The following is a 16,786-nucleotide window of genomic DNA, read 5'->3' on the forward strand; positions in this document are numbered from 1 at the left end:
TTATGTTGTACAAGTTCCCTTCAATTCTAATTTTTTAAACAAAGACAAACAGCCAGGGTAATTATCAAGGTGTCTAGGGGAAGAGCAGCATACACTTAGACACAAAACAGCCGAGCAACTTAAAAAAGCTAAGTATGATATCAAAGTGTGCAACTGTAGGGCTTTCCCTAATGGGTGGCAATGCACAAAGCCAACCTGTTAAGGGATATATCAGTAGTTGGTCCACAAAATAAACTTAGACTAGCCTAGGGACTATACGTAGCACATGAAGCTGAAAATTGGCAATTAGCCCAAATCCAGACATATCAGTATCAGACCCTGATATACACTGCTACATCCCTTATACTGGCTACCAGCAATATGGCATAATAATTTCACATACCAATGATAATTGCTAAGGACTCTATCCTCACATTGCCTACCAGATTACAGGCCCAAGTTACTGGCAATGGAATCTAGCTCACTATGACATTGGTTACACTTGCAACAGTAATTGGATTTCTGGAATGGTAAAGCAGAGCATTCGTATCTATGACAACAGATGCACACAAAAGTAATACAACCAAAATGAGGATTGTATAACAGTTGCTACTGTAAGTGCATTGCCAATTGTTTATTACATGTATTATCTATGGTTACATACTTTTCAGTAACGTGTCACAAATGTGCTTTTGGCTGTCAACTTTCTGAAGGGCTTCAATGAACATGAACAGTTTTGATACATCAAGTGTTCGGATATGCTCCAATATAAAAGAATTCTTCATGTAGTTGATTGGGATATGTAATGACAAAATATGTTGGTCACTATTACTAAGTAACATTTTTGCAAACATCGTCTTAAATATTTTATTGGGATCCATGGCTTCTAGCAAATATTGGTAGTGGTTGCAGAAAATCTGAATCGGGTTTTCTGTAACAGCACATTAAAAGTCAAATTGTGTATAAATATAATTACAGTACAGTATTAATTACAGTCTATGTATATACATTGCAAAGAAGATTAGTATACAGTACTTCTACAGTGGTCACATGAACAAATATTAAAAGATACTTTAAAGTTTTAAAAAGATGTTAAAAGGACAATATTAATGCAATACCATGTGACTGCTTTTAATAAACAAACCACACCTAACACTGCTTCAAACTCTATTTGCTTTACTTATCTGATGACAGTCAGATTGACAATAAATGACTGCTTGACCATGGCTGGTTTCACCAGTGTGGTTGGTCAGGACCACTTTTGTAAAGTTTGAGATACTGTATCTGATAGAGCAGTCAGATATTCTAATAGAGCAGTCAGTTACCTTCTTTCTTGAATGCTGCTGATTAATGGTTTAATATAGCCAGGGGTTAATCAGGGAGGGGGGAACAGGCCCCCCCTGGGTTAGCTATTGCTCCCCCTAAGCTTATACCTAAAGCCTTGAGAAATGGAAAGGTTTAATTGATCCCAAATTTGTATAATCCAATGGTCAATATTCAATGGTATCACAGTAAAATTTCACCAAAATTGACTATATTTATGCCTAAATTTTCAAAACTTTCCTGGGGGAGCATTCCCCCAGACACCCCTAGAATCTGAAGCAGCTTACTTTGCCCCCCCCCCCCCCAGCTTAATATTCTGGGTTGAGTCCTGATAGCTTCAGTTTCATGCATAAACTTGTTATTTCAAACATTGTCCCTAGCACTGTATCTAAAACTGTTACTAAATCAATAAAATGCTGGGTGATCTTTGTTGGCAGGAAACCGAGTGTAAAACAACACATTTAAAGAGAATCACACAATTAAAGCAATCAAATCTTCTGATGCTTTGAAATGGAATGTCAACAGTCATGTTTTATACCTCCCTTAGTTTCCATAGGAGATTGAAGGCCTTTAAACGGTTGTAAACGAGTTAACATTAATTATCCCAATCACAGGACAATACTGCATATCAAAACATGGCTACCCTGGTTCGCGATATATGGTAATGATTTTGTACACGTGCGCGTAACCACAGGTATGGCCAGCTGCACTAAAATAAATGGCGTGTTGAGTAGAGCCTATGGAGGAGCCACGTAGCACAGCGGTCATGCCCCTGGGCTCACACACTGGGGGCACCGGGTTCAATTCCAGGTCTGGATTTTGGCTGTTTTTTTTTGTTGTTGTTGTTGTTTAGGACCCTCTTTTTTTGTCCAAGTTCTTTTTTATTCACATGACTGCCAGACAGACATCCACTACATTTTTATTAATAAAATTCGCTTGTGCGCATTTTACATATGGTTGACGTTTTTGTTATAACTCCATGACTGTTAGTGCGATTTCTTTCAAACCACAAAAGGTTTGCACTACGATGGTTACTCCTGTACAGACTGATTTTCTACTCTCTCTTACTTACCTCATGAACCATCTTTTATCTGGTAAGGGCCCCTCCTGCTTAGCTCCATGGTTGTGTGGTGCTCCTTTAACTGCCTTGCTTAAGAAAGGTGGAGGTGTTTGCCCTATTATTGCTGATGAGGTTCCACGTCAATTGGCAAGTTGTCTTTGTTGTCTACAGTGGCATAGCTACCATTGAGGCAACCAAGGCAGCTGCCTTGGTAAAAAAATGCTCAACTGAACAGGCTGAGCTGGGCCGAGTTTTGGCATCCTGAATTTTCTACTCAAACATTACTAGACAGCATTACTGTACCACACTCAATAGTATCTATGGCTGTAGTACTAAACAGGGCCAAAAACCATGGTGACACAGTCCGGCATTGGATGTATCACTTTTGAGCTACTTGAATTTGTAAAAAGATCGAGATACTCTAATAGAGCAGTCATAGTAATATACTCTAATAGAACATTTAGTACAGATTATAGCCACTGTTCTCATTACACTGCTTGGTCTAAATCATTTACGTACATTTATGTTATATGTTAATCAATTGCATTTCATGTATTAGCAGATACAATAAAAAACAGCCTCCATATGCCATTTCAAAGTATATGATTTTAAAATTTTCCTCAAGGGAGCATGCCCCTAGACTTCCTAGCTTGACATGCTTAGCACATGCAGTTGAATATCACATCAAAGAGATAATCTGTGACTTAAAACACCACATCAGATCAATGCTGAAAAAGGTAGTATGCATGACTATGACCTCTGTTGCAGTCCACGATGGCCTGATCACTCAAAATATTTCTGGAGTAGTCTAATTCAGTTTTTATGTTGAGTGCAATTACACTAGTCTAATAATTGAAGCATGGTATGCATATACTGTAGTACTGACTAAGCTGGAGCATTGCTTATGACATGTAGAAAATGCTCAGAGTCTTCTGAAACAATTTCTTCCATCCAACTAGAGAGTCAACCTGCAAATGCTGTACCACCCATGCTTGAAAGTGTGTGTGAATCAGTAGAGTCAGAAGCTGACCCTCTCAATGTATAAATTTTGCCTTGGTAAAATTTTTTTCCTGGCTATGTCACTGGTCTAGTAGTCCACCCTTCCTTCCCCCACATATTTTTACCCTATGGAGAAGTTGGTGTTAGCATTCCTGGAGGCTTGGAAAGTGCTATTCACATCACTCGTCACTTTGTTTCTTGTCATGGTAGTGATGGTTCCTTGGCTTTGCTGAAAGTGGATATGAAAAATGCCTTTAATGAATGTGATCGCTCTGCCTTTTCGTTCATGTATCTAAGGATTGTCCAGAGATCAGTGCCTGGGTGAAGTGGTGCTATTTTCAGCCAGCTGAGCTTCAATTTGGTAGCAGACGAGTTTTAAGCTTCCTCTGGGGTGCAACAGGGTGATCCTCTAGGCCCCTACTATTTTCTCTTGTCATTCTACAATTCATTGATGTTGTTCACCTTCCTGACCTTGTTAAGCTAAATCTTTGGTACCTTGATGATGGTACTTTGTGGGTACACGGTCCTCTTTATTTTCCTGTTGCCTCTCTTTGCATCTCATGGACCAATGATGGCTTACACCCGGGTGTATCTTTCATCGTCACTCTGCCTTTTTTGATGTCTCTGTATGCAGTACTACTCAGCCAGCTTATATTTCCTCATCTACTTCTTGTGCTGGGGTGGCTGCTGCAGCTGGAGAGTTGGCCAAGGATGAGAAACATCTCACAGTTGTAAAAGGTAGGAGCAGATTTTATTCCCTCAGTAGTGGAAACTTTTGGAGTCTGGACCCCATTTGCTTTGCAATCTTTAAACATCATTACTGACCGAACCACTCCCAGTAGTGGTGTTCCTCCCAAGTTAGCTAGAAAAAATCTCTTCCAGCAACTGTCTGTTGCCTTATGGACTAACAATGCCAGAATGATCCTCAGATATTGGCTCTGTAGGGGCCTGATGATGACAATCTCCTTTACCCTTAGTTAATAGTAGTAGTAGTGGTAGTAGTGTATTTGTATTAGTAGAGTTAATTTTTTGTGTGTCCCCCATATTGTATGACAATGTCTAGTTTGTGAAAAAAATTATAGTCCTAAAAAAAAAAAGAAGTAAATATTCAAGTCATTTCTTCAAACGGTTTTACCCTGTGGCTGTGACAAAAGATCACTATAAAAGTTTTCAAAAAAATTGCATATAACTCCATTGTTCTTTATCCAAAATATACAAAATTTGGATTGTAAACATGCTACATTATGTCCTTACAGCCTTCCAAATTTGAAGAAAATAGACTAAAGCATGCATGAGTTATAGCAATCTTTCTAAGTGTTGCAAAAAGAAGATGAATGAAAAATACAAAGAAACTAAGACAAACTTTGAAGGCGCATATCTCAATGATGGCCTGGCGGATTTAGCTCAAATTTGAAATGGGAGGCGCCCAATCCCGAGGGAGTTTCCACAGCAAAAATGGTTAATTTACGTGCAGCCATTATCAAGCTACAGATGCGTGAAAACGGAGTTTTCTTGGTTCCTGTAAAATACACACTTGTCTGTCACGTGTCCGCACTGGCTGTACTTGGCCGCAGGACACACTATCGTGTGTCTTGATGTTCTAACAGAACAGTCACAAGTTACATTGTAGCTAGCTGTGCTACAGCAAAAACTAAACAAACTAGTATTTTTTTAAATTGTTCATTTAAAAATGAAATAGGGATGTACATAAAAGTAGTGAAACAAGAGATGAATGATAGCATTTCAGCATAGCTCAGTGGGAAACTCCCTACTTTGGCACACTAGCTATAACAATTATTTTGCTCAATGCCATACTAGGGACTTTCCCACTGAGCTATGCTGTAATTAATACCATCATTCATCTCTTGTTTCACTACATTTTTATTGCATAGATCCTTCTACTTCATTTAACATTTTTTAAATACTAGTAATGATAATGTACAGCATGTGCATTAGTAAATAATATACATACATTGTATGTACATACAGTATATACAGTAGACACATATGGTTTGTATGTCATAAATACATAATATTACATACTTGATACAGAATCATTAGGAGCTTCAACAGTGTATCTTCCAATTGTTACACGTAGCAAATTTAACTCTGAAAACATTTTAGTATTAAGACAAGCTGAATGATAAGCATAATCAACCAGACAAGAAGGAATTATCCATCTTATACAAACACATCCTTCCTCAATGCATTGTGGCAATATTGCACCGGTATGAAGGGCAAGAATATTATTTTGCAATTTAGCTGTGAAGCCATGAAGTTCGCCAACAGTAACATCTTTCTTCTGCAATTTGGTAACCAATTCACTACAGTGTTCGTTTTCCTTATAAACTTGAATTTTCTGGATCATAGCTCCCACACTTTTGGTAAGTTCTTTTAGTTTTACAGGCGAAAAAGTTGACTCATAATTTTTTACGGACTTGACCAAACACTCATTTTTAGAGAGGCTTGCTAAAAATTTTAATAAGCCTGGATTGAGAAAATTATGACAAGGTAGGTCATAGATATTCTGAAATACGTCATCCATTGAAGAAACCCTAAAAGAGTTCTTTATTCCAAACTTGCGACAATAGTTTGAACACCAGCGACTGACATCAGCAATCTTTTTACTAGGATATCTTCTAAATTCTTCCAAAAATGTTTCAGTTAAAACTTCAAAAGCTATAAACATTTCTTGATCTGCTGTGAATTCAAGTGGGTTAGCTAGAAAATTATGTGAAAGCATAATGAAACAATTTATGTAGATTATGCATACATTATTTGATTAAATGTTAAGTATGTAATAGTTGTAACATATCCGTACATGTATTTGTATCTGATTTCTAAACACAACAGCCGAAGGTCACAGGCCCGAGGCTGGAGTGTTTACAAATAAAGGAGGCCAATATTTGCTATAATTGCTGATTACTGTGAAACAATTTGACTGTCTTGATGGTTACATAATTCATTAGTTGCAAGTTTTGTGGGAATGTGCACATGGTAAATTGATGCTGATTCAGTTTATGATTCTGTCCGGCCATTCAAATTTAAATGTGATATTCATTGCTGAGTAGTGCAGCAATCTGAAGTCTTCAATAACCTAATTTAATAACATTCAAACAAGCGTGTGGTATGTATATATGCATATCAATGCTGATTAAACTCAGCTGTTGTACTGCTTCCAATTCTATCAGAGAGTAAAACCAAAGCTGTGGATTAATATGCACAGTAGTGTGTCGCACGGTCAAGAAAGCCAGCACGCCACACCATGAGTATATTGACAGGAAGAAAGAAAATGTTATTTTCACGCATTCATAGTTCCGTGCTGCCCTTATGAAACAGCATGATTTTTTTTGCTGTGAACATGCCCACCAATGTCAGTACTCCACATACCAAATTTCAGCAAAATCGCCTCAGATATTCCCGAGATATGAGATTTCAAAAACTGGCTTAATTTCTTGGGTTTTTTCCTTCTTATTTTCTTCCTCTTTTCGCACACTTGCAAAAACTGCCATAAAGCGCGAGCACCACATCAAATTGCCTTGAAATTTGGCACACAGAAGGGGGTATATCGGCACATCTTATTACCAAGATTGGCTGGAATATGATAAGTAGTCGAGGAGTTATTAATGATTAATCACGAAACATAACACCAATATGTTGTCACACCTACAGGGTAAACCACTTACGAGTGCAAGAAGCTGAAAATTGGTACATGGATAGGTTAACTATTGAGCCTCATCGAGCTAAAGACCACAAAGATACAACAAACTGATTAACAGTGTGTAACAATTATGCAATCAAGATTAGCTAATAAAATCAATTACTTTCCACGCCTACCAGAAAAACTGCTTGGATTAATGCTTAGAAAATCGCTGTACAGATGGAGTAATCATCTTAGAAAAGCTCTTCAATGGTGTAGAAGAATCAGACATAAAACCACGGAGTTATAACATGAAATCCAACTCCTTATAGAAGTGCGATGTCGAGGTACACTAATAGAACAGTCACCAGAGCAGTCAACTATAAGAAGTAAATTACTTTATTAAAGCATTCATCTATGTCTTGTAGAGAATTTAACTTAATTATAAGCCACTCTGTCAACTACAATAAAGTCACCCTGTAGAGAGATCAGATAGAACCAAGTCAACCTGTAGAGGATTTACCTACAGAAAACTATCCAGTAGAAAGTTCAGCTATCTTGCAATTTTTTCTGTAGAGTTTAGTTAGGTTACAAGTCACTCTGTGGTGAGTTCAACTACATACAAACTGTTCACTATGTAGTCTAAGAGTACAGCTACATTGTGATTCTCTCTGTAAAAATTTCAGCTACATACACATTTCCCTGTAGAGTATTCAGCTGCAAGCAATTCATCCTGCATTGCGTTATGATTAATCAACACAATTGTAATAATTACTAAATGATATTGTTAAAAGTACATGTATAGCTAAAGAGTAGTGTTGCACCGATATGAGATTTTGCCATTATTCCGATAACTGATGTTGGATGATATTTTCATGCTGATAAATGTAGCCGATCCGATATAGCACAGCATGTCTATCTTGTAGCTAGAAATTTGATTGTGAAGAGTCAATTTAGCTTGTTTATAGCAGCAGTATTGCTATAACAACAGCTGACAGTACACTGAAGCAGTAATAACAACATTGTAATCCAGGAAAATGCAACTCAATGCATTTGTAAAACATCATGAGCATGCATTTCTAAATAAATACATAATATTTTCACATCTTTTTTTCACCCTGGCTTTTTGGAGGCCACACCCTTTTTTACAGCTTGCCTGTTTTTGATTAGATATTCATTGCATGCAGACTAATAAAGCAGCTGTTAGTTTAATGCATTGACAAAAACCACAAGTTTTTTTTTTTGTTTTTAACCAGATTGTGTGACTAAAGGAGGTACTTGGCCATGTTACAACCTTTTGTATATGGGTAGCTAGAAAAGGCAGTTATGGTTGGACAGACATTTACATGCTTTTAACATACCTTAATTAACTTTAATTTTCATACCTAACATTGTCGTGTATAGTGTCTTAGCGATGTCATTTTTGTACGCATAGCTCTTATCCAAATTATAAGCACATGTGCAATGATATGGTAGCATACACCTCCACGTACTGTTACACACATGCTTTAGAATTGTAATGTAAGCATAGAGGTTTAGTCTCGCAAGCCAGTTTCCTGGAACTCATGGCTTTCAGTATAAGACACATGCGCCTATACTGGCTAAGAGACTATGTTGCAGCATGCCAGCTAAATATCTATGACACTGCATCAGATTTCTAGAATATGTGTACAACAGTATATGGTCTATAGTACTCTGTATCTCCTTTGCACATAGGCTTATAAATAAATAAGCACTAGCTATGCAAAGATGACGTCTGCATCTGTAAGCAAAGACTATATACAAGACAACATTATAGGTAAGAAAATCTAATCCAAAACAGCCAAGCTGTAAAAAAAGTGTGCGGCCCTCAGAAAGGCTATGGTGAAAAAAGATGTGAAATCCAAGGTGGCGGCCAAGAAATGGCTGTGATGGTAGGTTAATGGTAAAAATTTTAATAACGACAATTCAGGTGAATTTTTGTGCCGCTTCACAAAATTTACCTAAATTGTCATTATTAAAATTTTTACCATTAACCTACCATCACAGCCATTTCTTGGCCGCCACCTTGGATTTCACATCTTTTTTCACCATAGCCTTTCTGAGGGCCGCACACTTTTTTTACAGCTTGGCTGTTTTGGATTAGATTTCATTTCTTTTTGTATTTGTATACCCCAAAGCCGGCCTATGGCCAGCTTTGGGACTTTTTTAACCTATGTTTTTTTCTTTACTACAGGAAGAAGAAAAGATGAAGTAGATGTACTTTAAATATTTTATCTGTAAATTTACAAATTATATATACTGTATAATACATATGTGACCGGATTTGCGAAAAGGGGTCTTCCACACACATCCAATTTGCCAACTTTGACAATTGATAACTTCAGATTGGAAAGAGCTATTGCCTTGAATTTTGGACAGTGATGAGCACCACTATAGTTGAATACGTGGTGAAATGTTCAGATTAATATGTTACTTGAACACTGAGTTATAGTCTCCAACGGTTACGGAATTGGATGTGTGTTTTGAAGACCACTTTTCGCAAATCCGGTCACATAATATTATATTGATTACAGAAATCTCCATGGTGGTTTCTTTGTAACTGAACACTCTACAAGGTGACTTCTTCTAATTGCTCTCTCTACAGGGTGAATTGTTTGTAGCTGAACGATCTACAAGGTAACTTCTTCTAGCTGATCTCTCTACAGGGTGATGTGTTTGTAGCTGAATTTTGTATAGGTGATTTTTTTGCAGCTGAGCTCTTTACAGAATGGTTTCTTTGTAGCTGAACTCTCTAAAAGGTAACTTCTTCTAACTGATCTTTCTACAGGGCAATTTGTTTCTGGCAGAATTTTCTACAGGGTGATTTCTTTGCAGCTGAACTCTCTACATAGTGGTTTCTTTGTAGCTGAACTCTCTACATAGTGGTTTCTTTGTAGCTGAACTCTCTACAAGGTAATTTCTTCTGGCTGATCTCTCTACAGGGAGATTTGTTTGTAGCTGAACTATCTACAAGGTAACTTCTTATAGCTGATCTCTCTACAGGGTGATTTGTTCGTAGTTGAATTCTGTACAGGTGATTTGTTTGCAGCTGAGCTCTTTACAAAATGGTTTCTTTGTAGCTGAACTTTCTCCAAGGTAACTTCTTCTAACTGATCTTTCTACAGGGTGATTTGTTTGTAGCTGAACTATCTACAAGGTAATTTCTTCTAGCTGATCTCTCTACAGGGTGATTTGTTTGTAGCTGAATTCTGTACAAGTGATTTGTTTGCAGCTGAGCTCTTTACAGAATGGTTTCTTTGTAGCTGAACTCTCTACAGGGTGATTTGTTTGTAGCTGAAATCCCTACAAGGTAACTTCTTCTAGCTGATCTTTCTACAGGGCGATTTGTTTGTAGCTGAGTTCTCTACAGGGTGTTTGTTTGCAGCTGAATTCTCTACATGGTGGTTTCTTTATAGCTGAACTCTCTACAAGGTGACTTCTTCTAGCTGATCTCTCTACAGGGTGATTTGTTTGTAGCTGAACTCTCTACAGGTGATTTGTTTGTAGCTGAACTCTCTACAAGGCGATACTTATAGGTGATCTCTCTACAGGATTCCTTGTTTCTAACTGAACTCTCAACAGGGTGATCTGTTCATAGCTGAACTTTCTACTGGGTGATTTGTTTGCAGCCGAACTCTCTAAATGGTGGTTTCTTTGTACCTGAACTCTCTACAAGGTAACTCCTTCTAGCTGATCTTTTTACACTGCATATTTGTTTGTAGCTGAGTTCTCTACAGGGTGATTTGTTTGCAGCTGAACTCTCTACATGGGAGTTTCATTGTAGCTGAACTCTCTACAATGTGACTTCTTCTAGCTGAACTCTCTACAGGGTGACTTTTTTCTAGCTGAACTCTCTATAGGTGATTTGTTTGCAGCTGAACTCTCTACATGGTGGTTTCTTTGTAGCTGAACTCTCTACAAGGTAACTTCTTCTAGCCGATCTTTCTACAAGGTGATTGAGTTTTTTGCAGCTGAACTCTTTACATGGTGGTTGCTTTGTAGCTGAACTCTCTAAAAGGTGACTTCTTCTAGCTGAACTCTCTACAGGATGATTTGTTTGCAGCTGAACTCTCTACGTGGTAGTTTCTTTGTAGCTGAACTCTCTACAATGTGAGCTGAACTCTCTACAGGGTGACTTGTTTTTAGCTGATCTCTCTACAGGGTGACTTGTTTCTAGCTGAACTCTCTACAGGTGATTTGTTTGCAGCTGAACTCTCTACATGGTGGTTTCTTTGTAGCTGAACTCTCTACAAGGTAACTTCTTCTAGCTGATCTTTCTACAGGGTGATTTGTTTGTATATAGCTGAATTCTCTACACGGTGATTTATTTGCAGCTTAACTCTCTACAAGGTGACTTCTTCTAGCTGAACTCTCAACAGAGTGATTGATTTTTTTTGCAGCTGAACTCTCTACATGGTGGTGTCTTTGTAACTGAACTCTCTACAGGGTGATTTGTTTGTAGCTGAACTCTCTACAGGGTGATTTGTTTGTAGCTGAACTCTCTACAGGGTGATCTGTTCATAGCTGAACTCCCTATAAGGTAACTTCTTCTAGCTAATCTTTCTACAGGGCGATTTGTTTGTAACTGAGTTCTCTACAGGGTGATTTGTTTGCAGCTGAACTCTACATGGTAGTTTCTTTGTAGCTCTACAATGTGACTTCTTCTAGCTGAACTCTCTACAAGGTGACTTGTTTCTAGCTGATCTCTCTACAGGGTGACTTGTTTCTAGCTGAACTCTCTACAGGTGATTTGTTTGCAGCTGAACTCTCTACATGGTTTATTTCTTTGTAACTGAACTCCCTGCAAGGTGACTTCTTCTAGCTGATCTCTCTACAGGGAGATTTGTTTGTAGCTTAACTCTCTACACGTGATTTGTTTGCAGCTGAACTCTCTACATGATGGTTTCTTTGTAGCTGAACTCTCTACAAGGTATTTTCCTAGCTGATCTCTCTACAGGCTGATTTGTTTGTAGCTGAACTCTCTACATGATGGTTTCTTTGTAGCTGAACTCTCTACAAGGTGATTTCTTCTATAGCTGATCTTTCTACAGGGTGATTTGTTTGTAGTTGAACTCTCTACATCATAGTTTCTTTGTAGCTGAACTCTCTACAAGGTGATTTCTTCTATAGCTGATCTTTCTACAGGGTGATTTGTTTGTACCTGAACTATCTACATGATGGTTTCTTTGTAGCTGAACTCTCTACAAGGTAACTTCTTCTAGCTGATCTCTCTACAGGACAATTTGTTTGTACCTGAACTCTCACATGATTGCTTCTTTGAAGCTGAACTCTCTACAAGGTGATTTCTTCTAGCTGATCTTTCTACAGGGTGATTTGTTTGTAGCAGAACTCTTTACAAGGAAACTTCTTCTAGCTGATCTCTCTACAGGGAGATTTGTTTGTAGCTGAACTCTCTATACATGATTTGTTTGCGGCTGAATTCTCTACATGATGGTTTCTTTGTAGCTGAACTCTCTACAAGGTAACTTCTTCTAGCTGATCTCTTTACAGGGTGAATTGTTTGTAGCTGAACGATCTACAAGGTAACTTCTTCTAACTGATTTCTCTACATGGTGATTTGTCTGTAGCTGAACTCTCTACAAGGAAACCTCTTTTAACTGAGCTCTGTACAGGGTGAATTGTTTGTAGCTGAACTATCTACAAGGTAACTTCTTCTAGCTGATCTCTCTACAGGATGATTTGTTTGTAGCTGAACTATCTACAAGGTAACTTCTTCTAGCTGATCTCTCTACTGGGTGATTTGTTTATAGCTGAATTCTGTATAGGTGATTTGTTTGCAGCTTAACTCTTTACAGAATGGTTTCTTTGTAGCTGAACTCTCTACAAGGTAACTTCTTCTAGCTGATGTATCTACAGGGTCACTAGTTTGTAGCTGAATTCTCTACATGGTGGTTTATTTGTAACTGAACTATCTATAAGGTGACATCTTCTAGCTGATCTTTCAACAGGGTGATTTGTTTGTAACTGAACTCTTTACAAGAAAACTTCTTCTAACTGATGTCTGAACAGGGTGAATTGTTTGTAGCTGAACTCTCTACAGGGTGATTTGTTTGTAGCTGATCTCTATACAGGTTACTTATTTCTAATTGATCTCTTGAATTCTGCTCAGGGTGACTGCTCTATTAGGATGACTGCTCTATTAGAGTATCTCGATCTCGCACTTGCTACACCAAGTTGGATTTCGTGTTATAACTCCGTGGCTTTAAGTCTGATTTTTCTACACCATTGAAGAGCCTTTCTAAGATGATAACTCCATCTGTACAGCGATTTTCAAAGCATTACCCCAAGTGGTTTATCTGGTAGGCGTGGCAAGCATAATAATAATAATAATAATAATAAAAATTAGCTAATCTCGATTGCGTAATTGTTACACACTGTTGATTTTTTCGCTGTATCTTCCTGGTTTTTAGCTCGATTTCTTTCAAACCACAAAAGGTTTGAGGTTCAATAGTTAACCTATTCACCCACCGATTTTCAGCTTCTTCCCATACGCGGTTTACCCTGTAGGCGTGACAACATATTGGTGTTATTTTTCGTGCATAATCGCTCATAACTCTTTGCCTGTTTATGGTATTCCAGCCAAAGTTGGTACAGAGATGTGCCTTTATACCCCCCTTCTGTGTGCCAAATTTCAAGGCAATCGGATAACGCGTTCGCGTTTTATAGCAGTTTTTGTAAGTGTGCGAAAAGAGGAAGAAAAATAAGAAGAAAAAAAAAAACGAAGAAACTAAGCCAATTTTTGAAGTCGCATATCTCGGGAATGCCTGAAGCGATTTCGCTCAAATGTGGAATGTGGAGTACTGAAGTTGGAGGGAATGTACACAGCAAAATTTGTCTTGTTTCATCAAGGCAGCACAGAGCTACGGAGGTGCGAAAATTGCGTTTTCTTTCTTCCTGTCAATATACTCACGGGGTTGCGCGCCGGCTTCTTGGGCCGCACGACACACTACCGTGTGTCTTGATTAAAGTGTTTATAGGTAAGAAAATTAAAGTGTCTTTTGCAAATGTCTATTCGACTACTCTTTGTAAACGATTTACAATATGACTTGTGTGTTTTCAGGCTAGGAGGAAGGCCAGACATAATGAATTGATGGTTTGGAGTGACCACTAAAGCATGGCCAAGGTAAACTGTGAGGTTAACAGGTTACTATGTTGGCCCAGTCTGTTTGTCTCAGTTGTCTATGTACCTGTATTGCAGAAAATCCTGATAGCCATTAGCAGTTTTTACTAGTGGTATTCACCTGTACATTCATTTTATATTTTACGCTAAGTAGAATGAACAATATATCAGTGCATCTCTTAGAATTTTGACTTTAGTGATAGAGCATTGTATAGTACACGGCAGTATGACCACTAAGGCAAATCCATTTCACAGAAGACCTTTTATGTGAGTGGTTGAGCAGTGATCAGTTGTACAGTACAGTGCAGATTGGTCACCTCATTGCTTGAAACAAACACTCAAGTTGGCAGAAACACAAGCAGGAAAGGAGAAACAACAAAAAGTTAAATGTCCGGGCAAATCACTTGTTGTCCACTCAACTTTCATACTGTCCTGACATGTCTTACAAGTTATTTCACACACTGCTTTTCAGAATCATTGCATGTGTAAATAAGTCTGTATATTGTATGAGTACATGTAAACATGAGCAGCACTTACCACTATGCTGCTCTAACTGTTCATTCTCTTGATCAGTGTGACTTTGCTGACCATGAATTGGCGTGCTTACAACTGGTTGTATGGGTCCTGTGAAAAAGAGTGCCTGTTTTCTAGTTAGAACTACGTACATAGTTTATTAGCATTAATTGCTTTGTAAATAAAATTGCCTTAAAACTGCTGTATGTAAGTGTGTATATAATAGACAGCTGTAGAGATATCTATAATCATATAAAGTTTGATAAATTTATTTCTGTAGGGTTGAAATATTGTTGACACAGATTAACCATTTCCCCAAATGTAGCAAATGGGATGTGATCCAGACACATGTACACATTACCAAAATATATGCATGTATAGGAATTAAAACAGGGTCACAACTAACATATACAATAATATTTTGGATACATGTGCAGAAACAAGACTCCTAAGATAAAAGCCGTGCATATATGTAACAACACAGTTGTATAGCTTAATACGCACATGTACTAGCAAAGATATACTCAAACTTGATGATGTCATAGTCAGTTTGAAATGCATGTACATAGCTGTGGAGTGAAGTACAGGTACAGAATTTTATGCCTTTTTGATTGACAGGAAACTTTGTAACTGAAATATATACCTCACAGGTTACCAAGAAGTATGCAGTAATGCTTATTGTGTACAATGTGAGAGGCAAGTGCGTAGCTATGTAGCTGCAAGCCTAGGGATTGTGGGCATAAAGAATCTGCGGTAACAGAACAGTGCAGAAAAGAATACAAGCGTAAGGGTTAGACTTATAGAGTAGTTCCCTTGACAAAATGCGACTCAAGTACTACAAAATACATATATGCATTCAAATAAATTCTGGCAAAGTAGGTATATCCTGGTATAATATATCCACCCCAAAAACACCTTCGCTGTAAAAAAGGTGCGCCCAAGAAACTACAAGTACCTGGAACCCAATGTAAAAAAACAAAAAGAAAAAACAGCTCAGCTGAAGTGAAAAGTAACTGGTAACTTAAAGAGCTGATATCTGAAGCGGCCAAGAATATAATTACTAAAGTTTAATCCATGCAAGAACACCTTGGCTATAATACAGGTGTGTACATGAAAGTAACTGGCAACTGAAATGGCTGATATCTGAAGCGGCCAAGAATGAATGGTCATATACAACTAATTCAAAAATTTAACACTGAACCTTTATAATTCAGCTGTGTTCTATATTCACTCTTGCTGCATCGTAAAGTAATTATAATTGGCTGGTAATTTGGCCGCCTTTTTTAATAGTCAGTATAATAGAGCAAAAAAAGGCGGCCAAATTACCAGCCAATTAGAGTTAAAAGAGATTACTTTACGATGCAGCAAGAGTGAATATAGAACACAGCTGAATTATAAAGGTTCAGTGTTAAATTTTTGAATTAGTTGTATATGACCATTCATTCTTGGCCGCTTCAGATATCAGCCATTTCAGTTGCCAGTTACTTTCATGTACACACCTGTATTATAGCCAAGGTGTTCTTGCATGGATTAAACTTTAGTAATTGTATTCTTGGCCGCTTCAGATATCAGCTCTTTAAGTTACCAGTTACTTTTCACTTCAGCTGAGCTGTTTTTTATTTTTATTTTTTTACATTGGGTTCCAAGTACTTGTAGTTTCTTGGGCGCACCTTTTTTACAGCGAAGGTGTTTTTGGGGTGGATATCACTCATTTTTGTCAGTGATAGACTCTACATTTGGTTTAAAAGGTAATTTTTTTGGAAATGAGCAATTAACATTAATGCAGAATATTATCTTGGAGATTCAGTAAAATCCAAACATAATAATGATTGTTTCATAACACCGTAAATTCGGAAGTATGAATTTACGGTGTAGTATGACTGTTCTATTAGAGTAAATCCATCTTTACTGCCTGCATGTGACGAATATATCTCATATCTGTGCATGTTAAATGCTTCAGACACCTAATTAAACTTGCAAGTGCCTACCTAGTTCACAGTTGCTACACAGCTATAAATACATTTGTAACTGTTATCATCATAATCATTTATCATGTTATAACCATTTTTTAATATTTTGGTCACAACTTCAGGATTAGAGCAGCAGAGAA

The 16,786-nt window shown here is 37.6% G+C and overlaps 2 protein-coding genes across 4 annotated transcripts in view; one reads left to right on the forward strand and one right to left on the reverse strand.

Moving 5' to 3' along the window:
* LOC136254748 (uncharacterized) overlaps window positions 1–16,786 on the forward strand; it is a 304,047-nt gene that overhangs the window by 285,088 nt on the left and 2,173 nt on the right. The gene's annotated exons all lie outside the window — the stretch shown is intronic.
* Window positions 1–16,786, reverse strand: part of LOC136254738 (uncharacterized) — a 100,980-nt gene that overhangs the window by 62,716 nt on the left and 21,478 nt on the right. Inside the window, exons 5-7 of one of the 2 annotated variants that reach the window (XM_066047476.1) lie at window positions 14,701–14,787; window positions 5,405–6,082; window positions 644–910 (exon numbers count right to left, since the gene is read on the reverse strand). In XM_066047476.1, the coding sequence (XP_065903548.1) occupies window positions 644–910; window positions 5,405–6,082; window positions 14,701–14,787 (1,032 nt within the window). The remainder of the gene's footprint in view (window positions 1–643; window positions 911–5,404; window positions 6,083–14,700; window positions 14,788–16,786) is intronic. The other variant, XM_066047477.1, reaches the window with a different exon arrangement.

Source organism: Dysidea avara, chromosome 4 (genome assembly GCF_963678975.1).
Source record: "Dysidea avara chromosome 4, odDysAvar1.4, whole genome shotgun sequence".
Taxonomy (NCBI): Eukaryota; Metazoa; Porifera; class Demospongiae; order Dictyoceratida; family Dysideidae; genus Dysidea; species Dysidea avara.